This window comes from Beta vulgaris, chromosome 8, assembly GCF_026745355.1.
Source record: "Beta vulgaris subsp. vulgaris cultivar EL10 chromosome 8, EL10.2, whole genome shotgun sequence".
NCBI lineage: Eukaryota > Viridiplantae > Streptophyta > Magnoliopsida > Caryophyllales > Amaranthaceae > Beta > Beta vulgaris.
This window is the reverse complement of record NC_079209.1, coordinates 7,265,933-7,290,763: the sequence shown is the minus strand read 5'-3', so window position 1 is coordinate 7,290,763 and position 24,831 is coordinate 7,265,933. Positions and strand designations below refer to the sequence as shown.

Here is a 24,831-nt window from a genome sequence, read left to right as displayed (position 1 = left end):
TTGGGGGTAGTTGTATGGGTAGTACCAAGTATGCTAGCGGACGCATTCGTATGTCCATGAGCAGCATGCTTGCAAGCACCATGCCACCATATCAGGTTGCGATCAAGAAGTAGGCATAACAACGCTTGAGGCCAGTTCCATGAAGTTGTCCAATAACACTGTTGGCGGCCATCTAATAAGATAAATAGAGAAATATTTTTTTATGTCAGGCACATCACAGTCATACATGTGTCAACGGATTATACACCTTGTCAGAGGAATAGTACTCCTATAAATCGGTCAATAGTACTATTCTACAGTACTATTCTACAGGTACATTCTAAACACCAATATTCTCTCTCTACTTTCTCTCTCGAAATCATTCACGACATAATACTGACTTGAGCATCGTAGGAGATTTTCTCGGCACCCCCAGGTAGTTTACGTGTGCTATCTTGTAGGGTTTCTATAACAGCCACGTGAGGTTTTCCATCGCGACCGCAACTTCCAACACAAAGCGATCACCCGTTTCACAACCGAAACAATAGTATTTGCACTTTTTTAAAGAGTAGACAAGATAATGAAGAGTTCTAAGAGGCCGGAACCTTTTACGAATCAACTCAAATCTCACAATAGCGGGTTAGACATTTGGGAAAGTGTATGGGGATTCCCCTCACCCAATTGCTGTTAGTGAGGCCATTGAACCCAGAAGCTGGAACATTAAGTTTGAAAGGTGATCTTCTTTTTACTAGACCAAACTTAGAAATGGTAGGTAGTACTTGCACTTGAGACATCATATATTATTGTCGGTGCATGAGCAATTCCTATTTACTAGATAGCGGTGTTTGGATTTAAAACTAATTGATGGAAAGAAACACGATATAACATTTAACTGTTTTTTTTCCTAAGGCCACTAGACAAAATTGAAAAGTCCAATGCAAGTATTTGTTAACCAATTTCTAATTGTAAGAAGACCCTTACTAAAAATCAATTGTAAGAGTTTGATTCATCTCTAATCTCCATCTATTTATTTACAAGTTTTGTCATACATCCGAGTGTTATTAGTGTAAAACTATGATACACGCAAGACTCTTTTTTTCTACAATTAGCCTTGATCGATCTATGGATGAAAATTTCTTTTCTCAAATGCCACATTTTAAATTTCTTCTTAGCTAAATCTTGCCTTTCTCTCCTTCTATTCATCATCTTCCATCCACAGTCATTTTTTTTTCTAGCTTTCCTGGTAAGAATTAAGTAAGAAAAACTTATACTTCCTCCGTTTCAAATAATTGCACCATTAATTGGTATTTGGTTACTATTCATCAACCAACATTGATAAGCTTTTTTTCACCATTATATAAGAAAAAACATAGTCAAGTGGGATCTTGTTAAATTCGTCTCAATACGAATATTCAAATATCAACTTTTTATAATTTTTACTTATACGCAATTAGAGATATCAAGTTTTAGAAAACGTCTTGGCAAACATGAAAAAGCAAATGGTGCAACTATTTTGAAACAGAAAAAGTATATATTATGGTGTATTTCATTCAAAACATGTATTTTCATGGTGAATGATCATTTTCCTTCCAAAATATTTTGAGTTGAATCAAACAGAACCCAATTAGTGCTTATTGCTTCTTAATGCCTTATTAATAATTGGAAAGTCTACAATTTATTCAAGTAAGAAAGGTTGACTTCAGAATTCAGATGATGACTCGCAACTTGCAAGTCAAAGTCAACTGCTGACTATCTATGCATTTCACATGGAAATGGAGTATGTAAATTATAGTAATAATAATATAAACTAAAATAATACTCCTGAAATTCTATTGTGCATCATCATTTAGTACTCATTTAGTAAGAGTAGAAATTTTATATATAACCTCTCCTCAACTCATCTGCCTTCATCATCTTGTATTTTTCCCTGGGACGGAGACCTTATTTGTTCATCATCAACCATGCATATCTAATATATATAGCTGATAGTTCTTGAAATTTCATATATATTGTACATAATTTAGTGGGTATGATTCTATCTTTCTGTATTATTTTCATATATGTAGCTAACTATAGCTTTTGAAATTTCATGTATATTCTTCTTAATTAAGTAGATATGATTATATCTTGCTTTATTATCACTAATCAAAATGTTGCATATTTTTCTGCAGAAAACAAGAGTAAAAACATCAAAATCATGAAGACATTTTTCCGTATAACAGGTATCTCACCCTCTTAACTTTGTATAAATATATATTATTATAGATATAATGGTCCTTTGGTTGGACGTGGAAGTTACATTTTCTACATTTTAATTTGCAAATTCGACTCCAACTAACGCAATTTTATGATGAGTGCAGGAATAATGTGGGCGGATTTCTTCGCATATTATGTTTTATGGATGATGATTATTTACCTGACCGATATTTGGAAGCTTGATTTTACACATGCTGCTGCAATTATCAATATATGGAAAGGTTCGGCTTTGGTATTGCCTCTTGTATTTGTCTATCTTGCAGACGCTTTTTTCGGCAACTTTTGCATCCTGCTCCTCACCAGTCTTTCCTATACAGTTGTGAGTTACTATCTCCTCAAAAATCTAATTTAAGGCATAGAGAATAAAAAGTTTTAAATCTAGTCATAGTTGGAAAATTAAGTAAACTATAAAAAAAAAGTGTTTCTTGTTCCTAAAAGAGTTCACTTATAAAGTTTATGTTAGTAAAATTTTATGATTATGGTATATAATACTTCTTCCGCTTTTAAATAATTAAGGAAAATATAGAAAAAGTGGGGGAACCAATGTTTAATTTCTAGAGAGAGAAAATTGGAATCACATCTAAATATAGAAATTAAAGCACTTAACTCATTGGCGGTGGTCCCCAGTACCATTACATATATATTGGTGATCAGAATGACAAAATCTGTAGTCAGAGTTTATGACTTGTGAGTTTGTGACCAAAACAACAAATAAAAATTCATAGGGGGACAGTCATAGATCTGACAATTTTTTTACTCGACCCAATGGTCGACCTGAATTTATCAAGGGAATCCCAACCTCGACCTGAAATTATTGAGGGAAAATCCTAAGCCGAACACTTCTTCTTACCAATTTTTTCAAAAAAAATTGTAGTTCAGAAGATTTCTTTTTACCAATTTTTTAAAAAAAAGTTATGGTGCAACAATTATATACTGACCTTCTATGCACGCATCTGATTGTTTGAGTATATTCTTAATAAATTTCATTTAAATATAATTTTAGAAATGTGATTTATAACTATTGTTGTATAACAATTAGATGTAAGGTCTTATAGTCAAATTAAATTTGTAATTTTTTTTAAAATTAAATAACCATTTTCTTATTGTGTCAAGTTACTTTGATAATGTTTATTTAGTTTAATTTATCATTATAATTTTGACCCATTTTTAAATTAAGAAAGAATATATTGTAGAAAATTTGAATATCCAATTATATATTTAGCTAAGGACAAAAAAAAAACGTTTTAAAGGAGGACACCATAGCTCCCCTGGCTTATATAATAGAGATATATGAAATTTTCCTCTGGTGCAAAGTTTTGATTTATACATTACATGCAGGGACTTGGGTTGTTATGGATGTCAACCCCACCAGTTCTAGGAAAGTCACAAGGAAATTGCACGGCGTACAAGCCTGAATGCATAGGAGAGCAGCAAAAGCAATTGTTCTATGCTGCATTGGTTCTAATAGCTGTAGGAATCGCAGGTCATTTAACCTCTCTTGGACCCTTCGTAGGTGATCAATCCGAAAAATTTAATAATGAATTCATGGCGACTGTAAATAGAGCTGATCAAGGTGGCTCTGTATGCTCTACAATGTGTCGTTTCATGCTCGGTCCATGTATGGGCGTCTTAATCCCAATCATCGGATTCATGGTTGTCACCTTCGTCAAATCATGGGGAGTTCAGTTTGGTGTTAGCGCCATATTTGCATTGGCTTCACTTGTGGTTCTTCTGAGTGGCATTCGCTCGTACAAGTATGTTGGACCAAGAGGGAGCGCCCTCACTATTGTGTTTCGGGTGTTTTTTGCTGCCTTCTCTAAGGTGCTCTCTAGGCATCCTCAAGATACGAATGAGCTTTACGAGAAACATGATGTCCATGGAAATGACACTGCATTGCTGCCTCATACTGATGGTCTTAGGTATGGTATTTACCTTTAGCCTTTTCATTTCTTTGGCTACATTGTCTAGATGTAATCTAACCATAATTGAAGCTCATATATATACTATGGTCCATTGCTCCTTTTAAGTAATTACTCCATGTATACCATTTTATTTCGTCTTTCATGCATGCTCTGTGATCCAGACATGTCTTGTAGGATCGGAAGAATAAGATGGGACTATGGAGTAGTGCAGGTTAGCCTCATGGTTTAATTTACCTTCTTTTTTATCTAAATTGGTTAGGTGTCTGGACAAGGCTGCAATAGTACTCCCACAACCAACTTTAGAGCAACAAGAACAACATAAATGGAAACTTTGCAGGGTGACAGAAGTTGAAGCAACCAAGATCACCATACGGATGATTCCTAAAGACATTCATGCTGAAATATTCACTCAAGTTTTATCTCTCTTGCAATCAGGAGTTTCTCATTTCTTTTTGTTGTGAATCCCAGAGAACAACAACCTCCTTTTTTATATGAAGGTAGGCTACAAGAGCTGGGAATATACCTCAGCAATACAGACAGCTGTCCTATACCTTTTAGGCTATAAGACAAAAGTACAAATCATTACCTGTACTAGGTACATGATCCCATACTGATATTCACTACCAAACAAAAAACATAATAACAACCTGAGTCACTATTGGTAGTGCTCTTGTACTACTGCAGCCATGTAGTGCTGCTGGACAACACACAGCTCCCCTCTCAACACTCCCCTTCAAGCTTGGAGTGAGGAGGAGGAGTGAACTCCTAGCTTGGACAGCAGCTTGTTGTGTTGTTCAGTACTCAAAATCTTGGTAAGTATATCAGCAAGTTGTTCAGTTGTTGGGACGTAGAGAGGAGTGACTTGCCCTTGAGTGACTTGATCTCGAATGAAGTGACAATCTATGCCAACGTGCTTGGTTTTTTCATGATGAACAGGATTAGCTGCAATAGCTAATGCTGCTTGATTGTCACAGAACAAGGGGGTAGAACCAAGGTGCTTCAGACCAAGCTCTTTGAGAAGCTGTTTCACCCACATTACTTCACACATAGTCATAGCCATACTCCTATATTCTGCCTCAGCTGTTGATCTGGCCACAACACTTTGTTTTTTAGATTTCCAGGAGATGGGGGATTGCCCTAGGAGTAGGCAAAAGCCTGATGTAGACCTTCTAGTGTTGGGGCAGCTAGCCCAATCACTATCACAATAAGCCTTCAGAGTGGCTGCAGATGAAGCTGCCAGAAGAATGCCTTGACTCTGAGTGCCAGCAAGGTATCTAAGAACTCTCTTGGCAGCTTGAAGATGAACACATGTTGGTTTGTGCATAAATTGACTGAGCACATGAACAGTGTAGGAGATATCTGGCCTTGTTAGAGTCAAATAGATCAGCTTCCCAATAAGTTTTTGATAAACTTCAGGGTGTGGGAGAAGATCACCCTGAGTTGCTAATAACTTCACATGAGTGTCCATAGGGAGCTTCAAAGGTCTGCAGTTCATCAAATTATATTGAAGCAGGAGATCACCCACATACTTCCTTTGAGACAAAAAAATTCCTTGTGAGCTCCTATCCACTTCTATGCCTAGAAAATACCTAAGTTCACCAAGATCTTTCATCTTGAATTCAGTATTTAGGCATTGTTTAGCTTGAATGATGGCTTCCAAGTTGTTCCCAGTTACTATCAAATCATCCACATAGGCAAGTATCACCACAATCACACCTGAATTTTCTTTAATAAATAGTGAATAGTCAGTTTTAGATTGAACAAACTCATTGTTTTTCAGCACAGTACTAGCAATTAGCAAACCATTGTCTTGGAGCTTGTTTAAGCCCATACAATGATTTCAAAAGCTTGCATACTTTTGTTTGAGCAAAGTTACCTTCAGTATATGGTTTAGGAGAGTTAAGATCAAATCTGAATCCATACCCTTCATAGCCAGGTGGGAATTTCATGTAGACTGTTTCATCTAACTCACCATGAAGGAAGGCATTTTTCACATCCATTTGATGTGTGTGCCAGCCTTTGATTGCAGCAACAGCAAGGAGAGCTCTCACAGTGGTTAGTTTAGCCACTGGAGCAAACGTTTCTCCATAGTCTACACCATACTGTTGTCTGTTGCCAAGTATCACAAGTCTTGACTTGTATCTCTTACTGTTCCTCTGAGGGTCATACTTGGTTGTATACAACCATTTGCACCCTATAGCATGTTTTCCAGCTGGTAACTCAGTTATCTCCCAAGTTCCATTGCTTTCCAGTGCCTCTAACTCATCATTCATAGCTTGCAGCCAGTTCACTTGCTCAGCAGCCCTTTTGAATGACCTAGGCTCAGGTTCTTGATTCACTGTATTCATGAAGCACCAGAATTTGTCTGAGACATGAGCTTCACCAATTCTTTGAACACAATTAGCACTGACATGATAGTCATCATGCCAGCCAGGTGGCTTGTGTGTTCTTCTTGTCCTTCTCACCTCAGTATCTTCCATTCTACCTTCTTCATTTTCTTCTTCTGACACTTCCCTTTCTCTTATTACTGGATTCTCTTCCACATCATCCCATTCATTGCACCTGCTTCTCTCAGGAGCTGCTTCTATTTCTGTGCAATCTACACTTTCAGTGGTGTGAAAGACATGGAAGGGGTAGATGTTCTCATAGAACTTTACATCCCTGGATACAAATGTGGCACCAGTGAGCAAGTTGTGAAGCTTGTATCCCTTTTGTGTGAGGGGATACCCAATGAAGGCACATGGTACCCCCCTTGCTTGAAACTTATCCTTTTTTCTCTCTGGATTATAAGCAAACACCAAGCAACCAAAAACCTTCAAGTGTGTGTAATTGGGAGCCTTTCCATAAAGAACTTCATATGGACTCTTCTTCTTCAATATCATACTGGGAAGTCTATTAGTGATGTGTGTTGCTGTCATCACACAATCTCCCCAGAATTGAAGAGGAAGACCAGCTTGAAACCTTAGTGCCCTGCTCATTTCTAGTATATTTCTATGTTTCCTCTCAGCTCTTCCATTCTGCTGAGGTCTATCAGTGCATGATGTTTGATGTATCACTCCTAACTTTTCAAACAGTGGCTTACATTTACTGTCATCAAACTCCAGAGCATTATCAGATCTTATGATCTTAATTTTCTTCCCAAACTGAGTCTTTACCATGTTGATGAAATTCTGAATTGCTTCATAAGCATCAGATTTCAATTTAAGAAGATGTACCCAAGTTACTCTTGATGAGTGATCATCAACCAATGTGAGGAAGTACTTGAACTTTCCTCTGTAACTCACCTTGTAAGGCCCCCATGTGTCCATGTGAATCAGTTCAAAGATATCACTTGCCCTTGACTCACTCTGAGCAAATGGTAATTTTGTGAACTTTGCTAGTGGGCAAGTGAGGCATACATCCTTATTATCACTTCCCATATCAAGGTTTTCAATCATTGAGATTTTTTTCAGAGGAGCATGTCCTAGTCTGTGATGCCAAAGAGTAGCTTTGCTCACTTTTGGAACATTCCTCACAGTACTAGGAACATTTGAGAGAGCACTAGCATTCAAAACTACTCTTCTTCCCTGTACTCCAACTTTCTCAACTGCTTCCTTCTTTATCTTCCCAAGGGTTTCATTCACAGGTTCATTCAACAGATAATATAGACCATTTTCACCCTTTCCAACACCTCTCACTACCTGACTTTCAGAGTCTTGTATGATACAGTAATTATCACAAAACACTGCCTTGCAGTTCATATCTTGACACAACTTCTTTACAGACAACAGATTATGTTTGAAAGCAGGAATGTAAAGCACATGCTGAAGTTTTACATTATTTTTAAGCAGAACATTGCCTATGTGAGTGATCTTGGAAGTTTCACCAGTTGGAAGATTAATTAAGGACTCCTTAGTGCACACTTTATAGTCAGTTAACACATCAAACATACCAGTCATATGGTCTGATGCACCAGAATCTATTATCCACCCTTCATTCTTCACACTACCAGCAAAGTGACAAGAAACCATACCTGAGTAGTTTACTTCCATCTCATCATCAGTGTCATTCCCTTTTGATGGTGTAGGTAGGAGTCTTAGTAGCTGTTCAAGCTGTTGTGCAGTAATTGTGGTTGCACTGCTTCCCATTGAGGCTGCATCATTATGAAACTGGCCTTGAACATGAGCAGCTACCTTGTTGTTCCCACCATTCTTGTTTTTACTCCACTTTTGTGTTCCTCCAATTTTTGCTTTCCCTTTGTACTGATTTGTGCCCTGACTTCTCCCCTTAGGGTGGTTGCTAGGAAAGCCTATGACATACCAGCATTTCTCCTGAGTATGACCACTTTTCCCACAATGAGAACATTGCAAAGATGTTGAGTTACTATTTAAGGCTCCCCCTGCACCTTTACTGAACATGGCCAAGGTTTCACTTTCTTCTTTTACTTGACCTAGAACCTCCCTTTGTGCTTCTTCTTGTTCCAGGTGACTGTATGCCACTTCTACAGAGGGTAAGGGACTCATCATCAGAAGCTGACTTCTCTGCATCCCAAACACCTCATCCAGTCCATTTAAGAACTGAAATAATTTTTGCTCTTCTTGTTGTTTGTTCAATGCTTCTATGAAACTTGTAATTTCTGCTGTAACAGATGTTATTGGAGGTAGAGCATTTAGAGACTCAAGTTCCTCCCAATAGCATCTCATCAAGGTATAGTATTCACTTATCTGCTTACCTTGTTGTTTTGTTTCATACAAATCTTTACAGATTTTGTATTTTCTGGTTCCATTGGTTAGAGAGAACCTCTTCTCCAGTTGGTTCCAGATTTCTCTTGCATTACTCATGAACATTATGGATCTCTTAATGGATTCAGACACAGATCCAAGAATCCATGAAATGATCATACTATTGCAAGTTTCCCAAGCTTCCCTTTTTACTTCATCCTTCTCATCCTTCTTTAAAACACCTGTTACAAATCCCAGTTTCCTTTTTGAAGCAAGTCCTATCTCCATAGACCTCCTCCATGATCTGTAATTAGTTGAGCCTTGAAGTTTTTCTGTGCTCATAAAGTTGTTCCCATCTGAGGGATGCAAATACAAAGGACTAGTGACATCTATAATGGTGGGTTGGGAAGTCATCTTTTTACTTTTTCTACCTATTTTGAGAGAGTAGAGAAAGTTTTTCTATAAACAAGGGTTGAAGGTTTTCTGGAAATATTTGTAGTAAAGTTTAGAGCCGTGGCTCTGATACCATAAAGACATTCATGCTGAAATATTCACTCAAGGTTTATCTCTCTTGCAATCAGGAGTTTCTCATTTCTTTTTGTTGTGAATCCCAGAGAACAACAGCCTCCTTTTTTATATGAAGGTAGGCTACAAGAGCTGGGAATATACCTCAGCAATACAGACAGCTGTCCTATACCTTTTAGGCTACAAGACAAAAGTACAAATCATTACCTGTACTAGGTACATGATCCCATACTGATATTCACTACCAAACAAAAAACATAATAACAACCTGAGTCACTATTGGTAGTGCTCTTGTACTACTGCAGCCATGTAGTGCTGCTGGACAACACACAGCTCCCCTCTCAACAATTCCTCTATGGATGACCTTCATAATTTGTGGGGTTGTATCTGCCATAGGTGACACATACTTTCTTGAGCAAGCAACAACGTTGAACCCGAAATTAGGACGCATCAAAGTCCCTCTGATATTTTTCTTAGGGTTCTATGACCAATCAAAGAGCCTCTTCTCTAAGTTGTTTGTTATGGTGGGTACCAAAATTATTAGACATTCGACATCATGTAGACGCTATGTTCCTCCTATAGGAGTTGCGGTAGCAATGGTATTCTCGATTCTATGCTGCGTTGCAGCGTCAAAAATCGAGACAAGAAGGCTAAGAATTGTGAAGAGTCATGGCTTAATTGATAAGCCAGATGACAGAGTGCCTATGACCATATTTTGGCTTTTACCACAATTCGCATTGCTTGGTGCTTTAGATGGAATTCGCGAATGGAGTGTTCCATATCTAGTAAGTGATCAAGCTCCTCCGTCTATGATTACGTACTTCAATTATCTCCAATTAGGTGTGTTTGGAGTTGGATTTATGGGAAGCGCGCTTTCGGTTTATGTAGTAGGAAAGATTAGCCAAAAGATTGGTGGAATAAATTGGTTTCAAAGTACATTAAACAAGAGTCGATTAGACAACTATTACTGGGTATTAGCTGCATTAAGTGCTGTAAATCTTGTTATCTATATTATTGTGGCATACTTCTATCGCTATAACGATTCAGTGTTAGAAGAGTTGGAAGAGCCAGAGTATGATGAAACTGAAGACAACATGTTCAACCACCTTTAATTTGATCAAGATTCAAGATGAAAGATAATCTCATTATGTACTCATCTTATTGATAACACAGTTTTGTAATGCTTCTTTCAGAAGGAAAAAGTGTTGATCTTGGTATTTCAATATGTTAAGATGATGTTGATGTTAAAAAGATTTATCTAATGCATTGTTTTCATTCAATTCACCTCTTGAAAGGATTTTATTGCTGTTTTTGAAATTCAATTGATGTTGTATCGGTTTGAAGGAAAATGTTCTGACTGCAAATTTATCAACTATTGAACTTGAACTCATATTTGTGGTTGGTAAATAGAGGATTTATTATTAAAGCTAGTGAAGCTAATGGAAGAAGTTTTGGGTAAAACAGGATTAGGATTTAGGAATATCGAATTGAAATGACAATTTGGCTAAAAAACAATAGTGGAAGAAGATAAATAATGTCTTATTATGAGAGGTCAAAATGATCTATTACAAAGGCACTATTAACATTTCGCGCAAAAAAATAAAATAACTAACTTATAAAATTGATACAATTCATTAAAATTGGTACCAATACTAAAGTAACTCTTACTCTGGTATCAACTTTGAGCTTTGGTACCAATTATACTTATTGGGTACCAAACTGTAAGTTAACTTTGGTATCAAATTTGAGCTTTGATACTAGTTATATTTACTTAATACCAAAGTGCAAATAAACTTTGGTATCAACTTTGAGTTTTGGAACTCAAGAATCCTCCACGAGGAGAACGTGTACTGTGATACTAACTTGGGCAACTCCACTCAAGCTTTAATTGTTTAATTTGATCTTTTATTATCAAAAAAAACTTTGAGTTTGATACCAAGTAAACCTTACTTTGGTATCAATGAGATGTCATTTTAGTCTCTCACGATGAGATGCATATAAGGCTTCTTTATTTGACAATAAAGGATTAGAAATATTGAATTGAAATGACAATTCGACTAAAAAACAATTAACTATAACCTATTTATAGCAAATGGGTGTTCTTTTAACCACAAAAAAAAAAAATCTAATTCCTCTCCCAGGAAATAACATATAACCTTCCTCCCATGAAATTTTATGAATAAATGAAGTAAGTTTCTTTCAACTATTAAGTTAAAAATATCAAAATTAAATGTTAATATTTAATTATAGCAATATTTTATGATAAATGTTAAATGTTGCATATGAAATTACTAATGTTGTACTAACAAATAATATAAAAAATTCGACATTATATAAAAAAAATAACTTTTATATTCCTCGGAGGAAACGAATTAGTCAAAAATCTCTTGGGAAAATCATCCCAAGGTTATTATTTACATTAGTTCATTAATAAAAACAAAATTAAAAATTACCACTACAACTAAAATAATTTAAACAAATTCCACCAATTACAAAACCTCTAAACCCAAACAATGTGCCGCCATTAAAGATCTAAAACACGTTTAACAAACGCGCCAGCAACCGCGTACTCCCCAAGTCCTCTAGAATCCAACCCAGCTTTCAACAATGGCGGCAAGAACAACCAAAACCCAGTAACTATCACAAACGACGCCGTTGCAAAACCCGATAACCACCTTGGTGGGACCCACCATTTTCTCTCTCTTCCATACTTCTTAATTGAGATCTCAACACATAGGCAAAATCCATGGAGGAGAAAGAACCACGTCACCTCAAAAGTAGGAAATTCTCGCCCAATATAGTAGAATATTAGCTCGTGCATAATTGCTGAAACTATAAATGTTGCAATTATTGCAAGCAACGACGCCGTTTTACGGCCGACGATTTTGTTGAAAAGATCTAGTGTGGGTAGGTATACAGTTGGCCTGAGTATGCTTGTTACCATGAGATTCCATCTTTTACCCCAGAAATCTTGGAGAGAAGTTGATAAAAGTGGTTCATTAAATTGAGGTTCTAATTCTAATCCTAAAAAAAAGTTTGCTGATTTTGCAAGAATTGCTAAGACTATTTCTAATGCAAAGTAAATATGGAAGAAATAGATTAGCCATAAGATTTTAGGGTGTATTTGATCACTGTAATCATAGATTTTGATGATTAGTGATAAAAGTATGAATTTGATGAGGTAATTCCAAAGTGATTTTTGAGGAGATGGGTGTGATTTATTTTGTGGTTTTTGATCTGGGTTTTGGTTATTTTGTTGAAGTTGTGAGTTTTTATTATGTGGGTATGAATTTTTCTGTGATTTTTGATCTGGGTTTTGGTTATTTTCTTGATTTGGTGAGTTTTTGGGAGGTGGGTGATGTTGGATTTTGATGGGTAAACAAGCAACAAGTAGGAAAAGAGGGAATGAAATAGGAGGATTAAAACAAAGTGGAGGTTTACCAAATGCAAAAAGTAAGAGCTTGAAATTTGCTAACCAAGATATGAAAAAAGCAGTTAAACCACAAAAATGAATAGAAGTAAGATTTAGTGGCAAAATCAGAAATAATGAGATCACTGGAAGTATTGCTACTAATCTTGTAAATCCCTTTTGAGTAATCTTACCAATAACATAAGAATAACTGAATGACACAAAAATAGATAACCATACTTTACCTAAATTTTTCAGCTCATCTTGTGCTAGCTCTACCATTATCTCCCTCCTTTCTGATTGATTATGTAAGATGTATCAATCAAGATTTATTCTGGGTTGCTGTTGTCTTTTCCAGAAAAAATGGCTCTCTATGATTGATTTTGTACCTCTTTATGGTTAGATTTCAATGTAGTTGACAAAGCATCTATAATGTAGACCAAAGACTTGCCGAAGTGGTTTGAACTTGAAGGTGCTAGGAAGTGAACACTAACCACATTTTTTGTCTGCGTTTGACAGTGGTTTTCAGTATTTTTTTGTGTTAAAAATTTGTACAAGGACAGATGAATTAGAAAATGATTAAATGAAGATAAATATAGTGGTCTGTGGTTGGTTGTTTTGTTTTGTTTTGCTAAAGAATGGAAATTTGTCTGGCCGACACGAGATATACGTTATAAATTCCTTCCACCCAAAAAAACAAATAGAATATTCAAGTTGAGAATTTGTAAAGTAGTCTGACTTTTTATTGGTTATATTTTCCATTATGACGGGGAGTTGCCGAGTTGGGACCAAATGATATTAGTACCGAGTTTGTCTAGGCAACCAACCGTTTGAGTCTCTTAGGAGACTTAAATAGGGGCAATTTGGTCATTTTAAGCCTTGGAAATTTCACGCGCGTGTTGTTTAGTACCAATGCTAGGTTAGATTGGTACCATTGTCCGAAAATTTTGATACCAAAGTAAGGTTGCTTTGTACCAATCCTGATAACAATGTGATACCAATACCAGGTTATAATGGTACCAATGTGTAACTTTTTGAGTGTTTGAGTCTTTTTTGGACTCAAACAGTTGGTTACCAAGACTTTCTCTATTAGTACCAGTGTACTACAAATTTATGTAATCACGTTATTAGTACTACAAAATGATGGCAGTTGGTCAGGCTAGCATTTCACGAGCCCACTTAAGGCACAGTATGAGACGAGCCCCCGTGATCATTCGTGTACAAGATAGTAGAGGTGATCATTTTGACCCGGTCCGGCTCGTTTTTGGGCTCGGTTTTGGGCAGAATTTTTTGGCCCGCGGGGCCGGGCCGGCCCGGCCCTGTCGTTTTTTTTTTTTTTTTTGGGCGGGCTTTGGGCAAGCTAAAAACGACTTTTTAGTCTATTTTTTGGCCCGGCCCGTTTTGGCCCGCAAAAGCCCGCTAAGCCCGGCCTGAAATAGCGGGTTTTGGATACAAAAATTCGGCCTGAATTTAGGCCCGGCCAATGGGCAAATTTTTTTGACCGCGGCCCGGCCCATGATCACCTCTACAAGATAGCAGCTCTTGTGTTAGAAAAGGTCATAATATTCTTACTACCTCGGTTGGGGCTGCGAGGGTTAGACACGCGGGGTGGGGGAGGGGTGTTGGGTTGCCGTGGATTAAGCCTACGTGGGAGAGGGGGGTCTGTTGTTGTGATGGGGAGGGTAGGGGCAGGGGCAGTTTTTGGCCCATGCAGTATAGGCGACGGAATAGGGCCCCAAAAATAGAGGACCCCGAAATATATTATATGTTTTAAATGTTTGAAGGAAAAACAAAAAGAAAGCATTTGGATTAGTGGTAAATTGGTAAGGTACAGAGTAAAGGGGTGTGGGTTCGATTCTAGTTAGGAGTAGATTTTTTTTTTTTACTTTTTGCTGTTTTAATTATGACGGCTGACTCATCACCTATTCACATTAATAACAACCATCCCGCGTGGTTTTTTTTCTTTGGCTGCTTCAAATCCCCATTTCCCCATCAATGGCTACTCTTTTCTCTCTCCTCTTAACTTTCTCTCATTAATTTCTACTCATATTCCTTTTTTTTTGGGATTTTCCAATAAATGTGTTTAGATTATTTTAATATGATGTAATTATATATTATTTTCAATGTAAAAGTATTTTTTTAATTGAGAATCTAATATCTTTAATGAACTAAATATGAAGGGCCCAATTTTAAGAGAGCGTATAGGGTCCCCGTTATGTTTTCCCCTCCCCTGGGTGGGGGTTGTTGGGGTGGTGGGGTGGTGGGGAGGGTGGTTAGGTTTAGGGTTAGGATTCTGGGTAGGATTAGGATTAGGATTATGGGGTAAGATTAGGATTAGTGGTTAATTAGAGTTTAAAACAACAAAAGAAGGGTGAATGACTAATGGTGGTTAACAAAGTTAACCGTTGTATTCATTAATGCTATATTTGGATAGCAAGATTTCATTTCAAATCTTGGATTTGGATGAAATCTATTGTTTGGATGGCATGGAATTTGAAATTATGGAATTTGTCCAAATTCTTATCAAAAGCCTATATTAGTAGAATTTGAAATTCAAGTTATTACCTTGTCATTTGAAATTCTCTCCTCATACATATCACAACTCTATGAGTATCTCTATCCCAACTTTATTCATTCTCTTTCTAATATTTATTTCTCTCTCCCTTAGTAACCCACACTTTTTCTCTCTCCTCCATTAAACTTCTATTTCTCTCTCCTCTATCAAACCCCCTTTACAAAACAATGATTAGTAATTGAAATACAAACTTTAAATTCCAGATTTCAATTCCATTATTTGAAATGAAATACAAGTTTCCAAACACTACCTAAGGGTATTTGGGTGTATTTTGTTGAAACTGAAGGGTACTAGGTGTATTTTCAAAAGCGTGAGAGTACCCGGTGAATTTCGTGAAAACTCTGGGGTATTTGGTGAAAAAATCGAATTATTATTAATATAATATTTTCCTCCAAGATTGTTATTCGCAAGTCAATATATATAAAACCAATAGCATGCATATTTCACGCCTAATACTGTAGAATAGTAACAGTAGCATGCATGACTCCTAATTCTAAGCAACGTAATATTGACTTGCCTAATTTACAAAATACAAAACTATATTTACATATAGTTGACTACTCCTATATTTTAAAACTATATTTGACATATATTTTTTAAAAATACCGTCTTTTAGAAAAAAAAAAAAAAAGTATTGCTACAATAAGAAACCTTCAATAATATCTTTAAAAAAAAAATGCCTCTTTTTATTGATAAATTTGGGATTTTACTAGGATATGCTATATATACAAATATATTAAAGGCGTACGAAAGAAAGTTTATGTGTCACATGGCACTCTCCTCACATTTCTAATGCAAATGTTTTATATGTGACCTTTGAAATGATAAGTAAGAGCTTAACCATCAATACACTATGACTTTGTTGTCTAATGTTTCAAATAAAATATGATGAAGTCTTGTAATAATTATAATTAACTAAAAATACTTAAACAAGTATATACATCTCTAACGCTCTTATTACGTAACTTATAAGAGAATATCGATATCATATTACGTGAATTTTTCAATTTCTTAATAGATAAAAAATACGAAAAGTAGCAAAATAAATTACGAAATTTAAAAATAATAACATATTTGATTATTGTAACTGACCTAAGGTATCGCCCGGACAAATAAAAAGTAGTTATATTGCTTGAAACTCGCACTTCCCTCCGGTGTTATTGCTTCTTCTTCAAAAAAGTATTAGATGTCTATTATTGTGTCACTTGTACACTTCATAATTTCATAAAAATCCACAAGTTTGAAATACCAATTGTGCAATATGAAGCAAGTTTTTGTCGAAGTGTTAATATAGGGATGTTTCATGACCATCGAAAAGCTTCCATGTTTGAAAGACGAAAAGCTTTAGCAAGGCTAATTTGGAGAGATGTTAAATTAAATGATGCACATGAAGTTGATGGTATAATGAAGATGAGGTGGAAGAAAATGACGAAGTTGGAGATTGTATGGAAGAAGATTATTAGAAAATTTAGAATACTCCTTTTGTTCTTTTAATTGCTATATTTTCCTTAAATATTCTTTTTTTTAATTGCTACATTGTTTAAACTTATTTATTTAGAATTCTTCACCCACCAAAAAGTAATACTCCCTTCGTTTCTGAAAGTTCTTCACACTTTAACCAATTTCCTCTCACAAAATTATTCAAAATAGAAAAAAACAAAATAAATCGGATTGAGTATTACTTTTCTATATTTCGCTTCATTCACCAAAAATTACGCTTTTTATTATTTGTCTCCTTTATTTTATATTTAATGGGTCAAAAATACCCTCCAAAAAGTTTAAAAGTGACATTGTCAACAATAATAATTATTATAATGAAAATAATAATAGTAATAATAATAATAGTATTGTTATTATAATATAATAATAAGATCATATTAAGAACAATAATAATAATATTAAGAATATAATAATAATAATAATAATAATAATAATAATAATAATAGTAATAATAATAAAAATAATAATAATAAAAATAATAATAATAATAATAATAATAATAATAATAATAATCAATAATTTGTAGTCTAAACGAACTGAAATGTATAAGTCTGAACTAATCTAAACTGATTTGAAATAAATTTTCATTTACTCAATCAAAAAAGGATAAGAGTTAGCTCAAGTGGGTAGAGCACTTCCCCTTGGCCCCTGAGGTCAGGAGTCCGATCCTTACCCCCCAGCATTATGCTGGGGTATTTCCTTAACATGCTATGCATGCCTTACCAACCAACGTGTTGGTGTTTCCTATAGGCTAGTAGCCTTGTAAGGATTAGCCCTTAGGCTGACTTAATTTCCTAATCAAAAAAATAAAAAAAATTATTCAATACAAAAAAGCAGAACCTAAATAGCATTTAATCACTTGGCAAAACTTCACCTTAAACTCTAGAGATATTTGAGTCTCTCGTTCGAATGCCAAGTATGGTATTTGCCTATTTGGGGGTAAAGGTCTCCGTATTCTCCACCTAACCCACAAATGCCAAACTACAAAACAATGAGAATAAACTAGGAGTAAAGATTTACACAAGATCCTTCTTTTATCTGGATCAAGCTTTTGAGAGCCCCATTCAAGACTTACATTCTCGAACTATTATTGCTCAATAGAAAATAAGAGCTTGAGTTTCGGCTCATCAGGATAGAGTAAAGATTTACACAAGGTCCTTGCCATTAAGAAAACAAAAGAAGTACTATTATACATAAGACGAAAGGAAGAAGAGGTTCGTTTCCATTAAAGCCAAAAAAGTTGCCCACCAAACATCAATTCTTGGTTAGCTTCCACCCCGGACCTGAAACCACTTCATAATATCTGAAACTTGAGATGCATAGGCTAAAATGTATACGCTACCCTTACAACATTAATAAGTAACAAATACATTCTGGGTGGCTTTCAATGTGGCTGCTGCAGCTCATAAACCTGCATGTATGCCTCCGAAAGTGCAACCATTTGTGGAAGTGTTTCTGAAACATGCAAATCCTGTACTTCATACCTGGAGTTTTCACATATACCAGAAAAAAGGGCACAAAAAGAAGTCAGAAAGCGGACTACCCAAGAAAGTTGAGACGAAAATCAAGCAAACAAAACACACTCGTGAAGCTGATCTAAAGAAAGAGCAAAAGCTGTTGTCTATCAAACAAAATGCAAGTCCGGTTATTTGGCAGAACTGTTCTCCAGCAAACATGTGAGGAGTGGACACTTGGAAAATCCACACACCAATCCTCATGTTTATTTGGTAGAGAATAATTCTTTGTCCACCCTTGGTCAAAAGAGAAACACGTAAAGTTAAGTGACACCAAGTTAGAATTACCATTGTTCCTCAGACTTCCTTTGAACGAAGACTCTGTACGACCCTTCACTGGGCTTGCCATCGTGGACAATATTAGCAATTAGATCATATTTCGACCGCAATTTTTCATGGTCCTTTGACTGCATTTTCTTGTTGCCTTTTGACTCTGATTTCTCCTTGTCATTTGGTGTAGGCAGAGGAATATAATCCTTCAACTCAAGGTTTTTCACGGGAAAATTAACTGGCAATAAACATTTGTAAGACAGAATCAGAGAAATGAATAACGATTAATATAACTAAAATGACAACCGAAAGTGCAGAACGTGTTGCAACTTGTAAGTGCACACATGATTACACACATTGAACTGGTCACGAGCATGTTACAGAGCAATGATCAATAACAACTGTTCAGAGTATGCTAATGTTGGCAATGTATATACAATGGTTAATGGTCCAATAAGACCATAATAGACTAATAGTAGCTGAAAGAAGGCTCTGTAACTATAATCCTATTCTCTTCAACTCATAGTATTTTGCTGAGCTGAAGTCATTGTTAATCATCAAAAGTCATTTTGCGATTTTACTGCATAGTTGATTTTAAGGATTGTAACCGACTGCTATTCAACATTATTTTTTATCTGAAGAGAACAAGGCCTTAGTGCACTCAGCAAGCAGAGCCATGGATACATAACCAAGGCTTAGTTTCAACAACCAAACCATCTCAAACATAAGGCTGTAAAATTGCAAGCACAAAACAGAACATAAGGGAAGAAAATTTGCAAACCACTTTTGTGATGCTAATATCACACAAATTTCAGTAACACAAGCTTACCAAGGGTGGGATTCTTTTCAACAAAGAAGTTGTTTTTCGTAAATCGCCGCATGTGCAGAATAATGTAAGGTGGCAGTTTAGTAACACGATATTTCATCCTAGCTATTTGTGGACGCACAACTTCTGTTATGGTCTCCCCATCAAACTTCTTCAATATGTTGAAAAGTGGAACCTAAGAAAGAATTAAGATGAGGCTATGAGCCAAGTTCACCAAAAGTTCCAAGCAAACGAAAAGGAAAAGATGCGTATACTGGATGGAAACAACAACAAAAGATTCGACAAATCGCAAATAGTACTCCTTGCGCTCCTTTTTATGTTCCTCATTCGAATCTTTTGTAGACAAAAAAATCAAACTTGGAACATCATAAGGGAACGGAGGGAGTAATGAAAAAAAAAAGGAGAAGGTGAAGAAGACATATATTATGGATAATCAGAATTTTAAGCTTTCAGCAACCTTAGATCATGAGCAATCAAGCATATAATACCTGAGGGATAATATTTTTCTCCATCACATCTTGGAAAAGTGGTGGAGGTGGCAAATCAAGGCCAAGCATTAGAAAAGGCATTTTCGAAGTTTCTGTGATAACATTAGGGTTTTCAGAGCCACCATTCTGATCATTACCCTTCAGTCTTCTCTCCACAGTACCTTTACTCTGGATCTCTTTCTTAACCTCCAGTTCTCCCTGTTGAGCAAATTAAGTTGAATGTGACAAATAAACAAGCATGCAATGGTACCGAATTTTTGAACAGATGGAGATGTTACCTGGAAGCACTGATAAATGATACTTGTATTTTTCTTAGAACTTCTGAGATCTGCATGAAGAGTATTTAGCAGCCAAGACACAAACTCAACTGGGTCGGATTGACTACCTATTCGAAACCGTTTTTTACTGGCTTTCATAACAGCCTGCAAAAATTCGTGGGGGCTCACCTGCAATCACAACATCAATCTTATACACACTGCATTGATAAGTGAACAATTTCGTTATGTAACTGAAGAACATCAAACATAATCATGTTATTACCTGTCCCTTAAAATTTCTTGTATGCCAGATTTTACGAGTGAGCTCACCAAAACGATGAACCAGGGGAGATTTACAATGTTGGTAGTTCTCTGGGATCAGGAAGAAATTCCTTAAGGGTGTAACACGCATAAGTGATTGAATTGTAACATTCACAAAATCAGTCTCCTTAATGTTATTGAGTCCTACCTGGAAACAGAAAAAAAGAATTCAATTAAAATTATTCTAACAAATAGATCTAAAAACAAGGAGAATAACTTATCAGTCAGAGACAGAGGATATACCAATCCAGGGAGGTAATCAGAGCCATCAAGAGCCCTTGACCACAGCTTGCTTTTATCTAGCTGTTCAACTTGTTCCTTGGAAAACCTGCATAGAGATAACAGAAAGATTGACAAAAAAGTACTTTCTTCTGTCCATCACGTCTTCTAGGAATTCATAGAAGTTGATATAATAACCACAAAAATAACAAGAAAACAGAGTATAGGTTCAGTACACACCATATATGGAATGCGGATACATGGCAACATTATTTCAATATAAATAGAGCCTAGTGAATTAATAAATCAGCAAAGGAAAAGGCAAAATATGAAACAGACCTCGGATTTAGAACATGACGAATGTCATCTAAAGATGGGTCATTGATCTCATATCCATCCGGAAGGCAATAAACCTTCTCAGTCTTTAAATTGATGTAGACATGATGTCCCGCTTCCAGGCTATGAGTATATGCATGAGACTTGGAACCCCTTCCTTGGTAATACTTACCACACACTAGACATGCATATACATTCAAATTTGTTAAGGAGATTGAACAGAACTTTTCGAAATCAAAATCTAAAGCCTGCAAGAAAAGCAAGAAACTTTTCAGAAATGCACAAAATACAAATGACAAACCAGAAAGTTTCAGGCAACCCAAAAGAAAAGAAGTCTTATCATTTCTCCCATTTCCTATGATGGAGAAAGAAAACAAGGTATATAGATTATAGATATACCAATGATCATACATCCTGAAAGTAACAATTTGAAAAAATGAACAAACATATCAAGAATTCCAAGAGAAAACCCCATTATACTCTATCTTAATTGGCTGCCACATTGTGAATACAAATTTTCACACTGTTCACAACAATAGACAACCTCCCTGTCCCAGCAACAATATCTCAGCACAAATTACATAATCTCGAGGAAGACAGCACAAGAAGCATTGTCATGCAAACCATTATACTCTATCTTAAATTGGCTGCCACATTGTTCTAGCTCTTTGGAAGTAAGAATCTGACATAATTGCACTCAAGAAAACCCCATTTAGTAATTGATCATTCTCACACTCTTCACATCTCTCAATATCGGTGAGACTTGGGAGCATGTTAAGAAGTCTAACTGTAAGACATCCAAAATAGTACATGTGCAATCATTTATAAAAGATGGGGATCCACATTTAAACATCCTAGCATCCAATACCAAACACATAAAGAACCATATTCTGTTGCGCACTCCTCATCAAAGTAAACAGCATTTTAGGATATCAAAAGCAAAACCTTAGCCCATCTAAAATCAGCCCAATATCAACAAATATACACAGGGCAGACGTCCTTATCAAACCCTCTGAACCCAAATGCCAAATCAAACACACGTTAATTAATGTCCAACAGAAGTACCTCTAATTTAGAAGGCTGCATTCCAACTACCAATATCTCACACAAGAATCTTGGTAGCACATATTCTTAATCCTTGATAAAGATTTGATAGTCATACTTCCAGACACTAGAATATTTCACATTATTCTAGCTCCTCTTTTATTTTAGTTCATTTGGAGCAAAAGCAGTTTTTGACCACCCTAGACGTATATTCTTCCTGGTATAATAATCATCCAAATGTTAAATTGTAAATTTCATTATTTCACATATCGGAGAAATCAAATGAATGCACATTTGATGAGTAGGAGCATGTTAGGAAGTCCAATTTGTAAACAAGTATTACCTAATCAATCAACCCCCTGCGAACCTGCTAAATTATGGACTGAATGATGTAATTTAGGAGTCGAAACACAAATAAGAGGTACAGCTAAGGTGAGGATATGATTGCACTAGATTGGATCAAGCTGATCATGTAACCTAGCACAACCTTGTCACTTTAAAGAGGTGATTGCTGGCCTGATTTCTCCTTCTCTCTCTAAGTTGAATGCATACACAGTGTGATTCCCCTAATCTACATATTACTCTCTCAGCTTACTTGCTCTCAACTACTCCATATAATGAACTATCACAAAGAGAGTATTTACCTCTTAAAAAATTAGTCACATCTGATTGAAGAAAAATCTGCTGACGATGCTGCCTATATTTCTTCTACATGCGTAAGTAAAGAGAATGGGATCCCTTCCAAAAAAAGAAAAAAGAAAAAATAAAAATGGGAGGTCTAAGATAATTCTCTGCAGAACACGAGCTGAATGCATAAATGGGTATATGGTTCATGGCGCAACGGTACAATTTTGGACAACTTTTAACAAATGTAGGTAGTGAATTGCGCAACATTACAATTTCAAACAACTTTAACAAATGCAGGTAGTGAATTACATTTCCACACACGTTCCACAAACCAAATAGTATGGCTAATTGGGTAACACCATCCTAAACCATTAGCCATCATTTCCCAACATCCCAAAAAAGTGCCTGTGACTATTATAATAGACGGGATGAGTACATGTTTATATATCACTAAGCTGTCCTAGCATCCATTTACAAACACAAGATTAGCCATATTCTACTAGTACTTAGTGAAGTACAAGCAGCATTTTAGGGTTCAAAAACAAAAACCCCAACCCCTTCCAAGACCAGTCCAACTTCAATCAAAATACAAAAGGCAGGTCTCCTTACAAACCCTCCGCACCGAAATCTTACACCCATTAGTCGATGTCCTACAGAAGAACCTCTAATCTAAAAGGCTACTCCAACTACCAATATATCACACAAGAATCTTGGTAGCAAATATTCTAACCCCTCGATACGGATTTCAATCAACTTATTTCCAGACACTAAAAGCTTCAGAAAACATATCAACAAATACACCAAATGTAAGATACATCGATAAGTAAACCATAAATAGAAGAGGAGAAAAAATCAAGTACCTGTCTGTTAACAGTATCAAGATACGGGCAATCCCTCCTGACAACCACCAATCGATTGTGCTTCCCTTGACCAAACTTGAAATCTTCCTCATCGTCATCATCCTCATCATCATCAACTATCTCATTTTTACGGCCATTAACTTCTGCTTTCTTTACATTTCCCTCCTCTTCTTCTTCGTCGTCATCATTGTATGAAGCAAGCGGAAGCAGTGGATTCTCAAAAGCATGCGTCTTGGGCGAACTTACCTCTTCTTCTTCATCTTTTTCCACCCTCTGCCTCTTTACCTCTCCATCAGTTAGCTCCTCTCTCTCTCTCTTACTTCTCATTGTCAATTCTCACAATTCAGTTCGATAGAATAAGTAATCTCCAAATTCAATGTATACTTGATGAATAAGTCCAAACTCAAAGCTTCTTAGTTTCCCCAAACAACACCCACTCACAAAGAAGTCCCACACAAATTTTCCTGTATAGTAATAAAAACAATTAAAAAGTTTCCAGAAACCCCCAAAAATGAAAAATCTAAAACAACTCCACTTATACAACACATGAAATCTCCATTCAAGATAACAAATTCGCTCAACAGTAGTAAAATAAGAAATAATCATTTCCAATTCGGATTAATCAATAAGATGATACAATAATCAAACTTTTCCACTTGAACACAGATAAATCGCAAAACAACAAAAAAGACGAAAAAGCGCAATGACTTAAGTACTGAAACTGATAACTATTAGCTGAAATTTACAGAAATTCCAATCTAGGGCAAAATAAGATTACAATTTTATACTAGAACAAGAATTGAAGATGAAATTAAGAAGTTGAAATTCTGAATAATACCAGTTATAATGTTGAGCAAAAGTTTGTCACCAATGGCGGAATTTCGCTGTCTTGATTTGAGAGGTGCAAGAAAACTCTCTACCTCACTCGAGAAGAATATAGTTTCTCACAAGGCGACTTTCCTTTTTTTTCTTTTTTGTTTTGAATTGGACGAATTTACTTTATGATAGCCCAACCCAGACGACTGGATTTCGGATATTTGGGCTTGTGTTCTTAGGTGCGTTCTATTCAACTTATTGGCCCTGAATTTATTGGACCTTATTTGAACTGAATTTATTGAACCTGAACTGAGCTTATTGGACCTTATTTGAACTGAATTTATTGAACCTGAACTGAACTTATTGGAATTTATTAAACCTGATTGG

The 24,831-nt window shown here is 35.9% G+C and overlaps 3 protein-coding genes across 3 annotated transcripts; 1 reads left to right on the top strand and 2 right to left on the bottom strand.

Annotated features, from left to right (window-relative positions):
- The first annotated feature begins 1,829 nt into the window (after positions 1-1,829).
- Positions 1,830-10,608, top strand: LOC109135792 (protein NRT1/ PTR FAMILY 5.5). Its single transcript, XM_057391359.1, has 6 exons — positions 1,830-2,006; positions 2,151-2,201; positions 2,340-2,554; positions 3,574-4,154; positions 4,417-4,533; positions 9,729-10,608. Exons 2-6 carry the CDS (start codon positions 2,177-2,179, stop codon positions 10,492-10,494), a joined length of 1,704 nt encoding a protein of 567 aa, XP_057247342.1. The 5' UTR covers positions 1,830-2,006; positions 2,151-2,176; the 3' UTR covers positions 10,495-10,608.
- A 1,109-nt stretch (positions 10,609-11,717) lies between these two features.
- LOC125492466 (acyl-CoA--sterol O-acyltransferase 1-like) lies at positions 11,718-13,414 on the bottom strand. The gene has a single exon (XM_048634985.2). The coding sequence runs from the start codon at positions 13,071-13,073 to the stop codon at positions 11,907-11,909; it is 1,167 nt and encodes a 388-aa protein (XP_048490942.1). The 5' UTR covers positions 13,074-13,414; the 3' UTR covers positions 11,718-11,906.
- A 4,515-nt stretch (positions 13,415-17,929) lies between these two features.
- LOC104900895 (uncharacterized) lies at positions 17,930-24,624 on the bottom strand. The gene is made up of 10 exons (XM_010688428.4): positions 24,467-24,624; positions 23,629-24,092; positions 21,101-21,345; positions 20,786-20,870; positions 20,505-20,690; positions 20,243-20,410; positions 19,965-20,162; positions 19,480-19,651; positions 18,669-18,888; positions 17,930-18,350 (listed from the first exon to the last, which is right to left on the bottom strand). Exons 2-10 carry the CDS (start codon positions 23,953-23,955, stop codon positions 18,251-18,253), a joined length of 1,701 nt encoding a protein of 566 aa, XP_010686730.1. The 5' UTR covers positions 23,956-24,092; positions 24,467-24,624; the 3' UTR covers positions 17,930-18,250.
- Positions 24,625-24,831: the final 207 nt, after the last annotated feature.

Coding starts and splice junctions, on each gene's coding strand:
- LOC125492466 (XM_048634985.2), bottom strand. CDS start 13,073: ATGGTAGAGCTAGCACAAGATGAGCTGAAAAATTTAGGTAAAGTATGG.
- LOC104900895 (XM_010688428.4), bottom strand. CDS start 23,955: ATGAGAAGTAAGAGAGAGAGAGAGGAGCTAACTGATGGAGAGGTAAAG. Junction 18,889..19,479: donor TGAAAAGAATCCCACCCTTG/GTAAGCTTGTGT, acceptor GTTTATTGCCAG/TTAATTTTCCCGTGAAAAAC. Junction 18,351..18,668: donor AGGAAGTCTGAGGAACAATG/GTAATTCTAACT, acceptor TGAAAACTCCAG/GTATGAAGTACAGGATTTGC.
- LOC109135792 (XM_057391359.1), top strand. CDS start 2,177: ATGAAGACATTTTTCCGTATAACAG. Junction 4,155..4,416: donor CCTCATACTGATGGTCTTAG/GTATGGTATTTA, acceptor TAAATTGGTTAG/GTGTCTGGACAAGGCTGCAA. Junction 4,534..9,728: donor ACCAAGATCACCATACGGAT/GATTCCTAAAGA, acceptor TCCCCTCTCAAC/AATTCCTCTATGGATGACCT.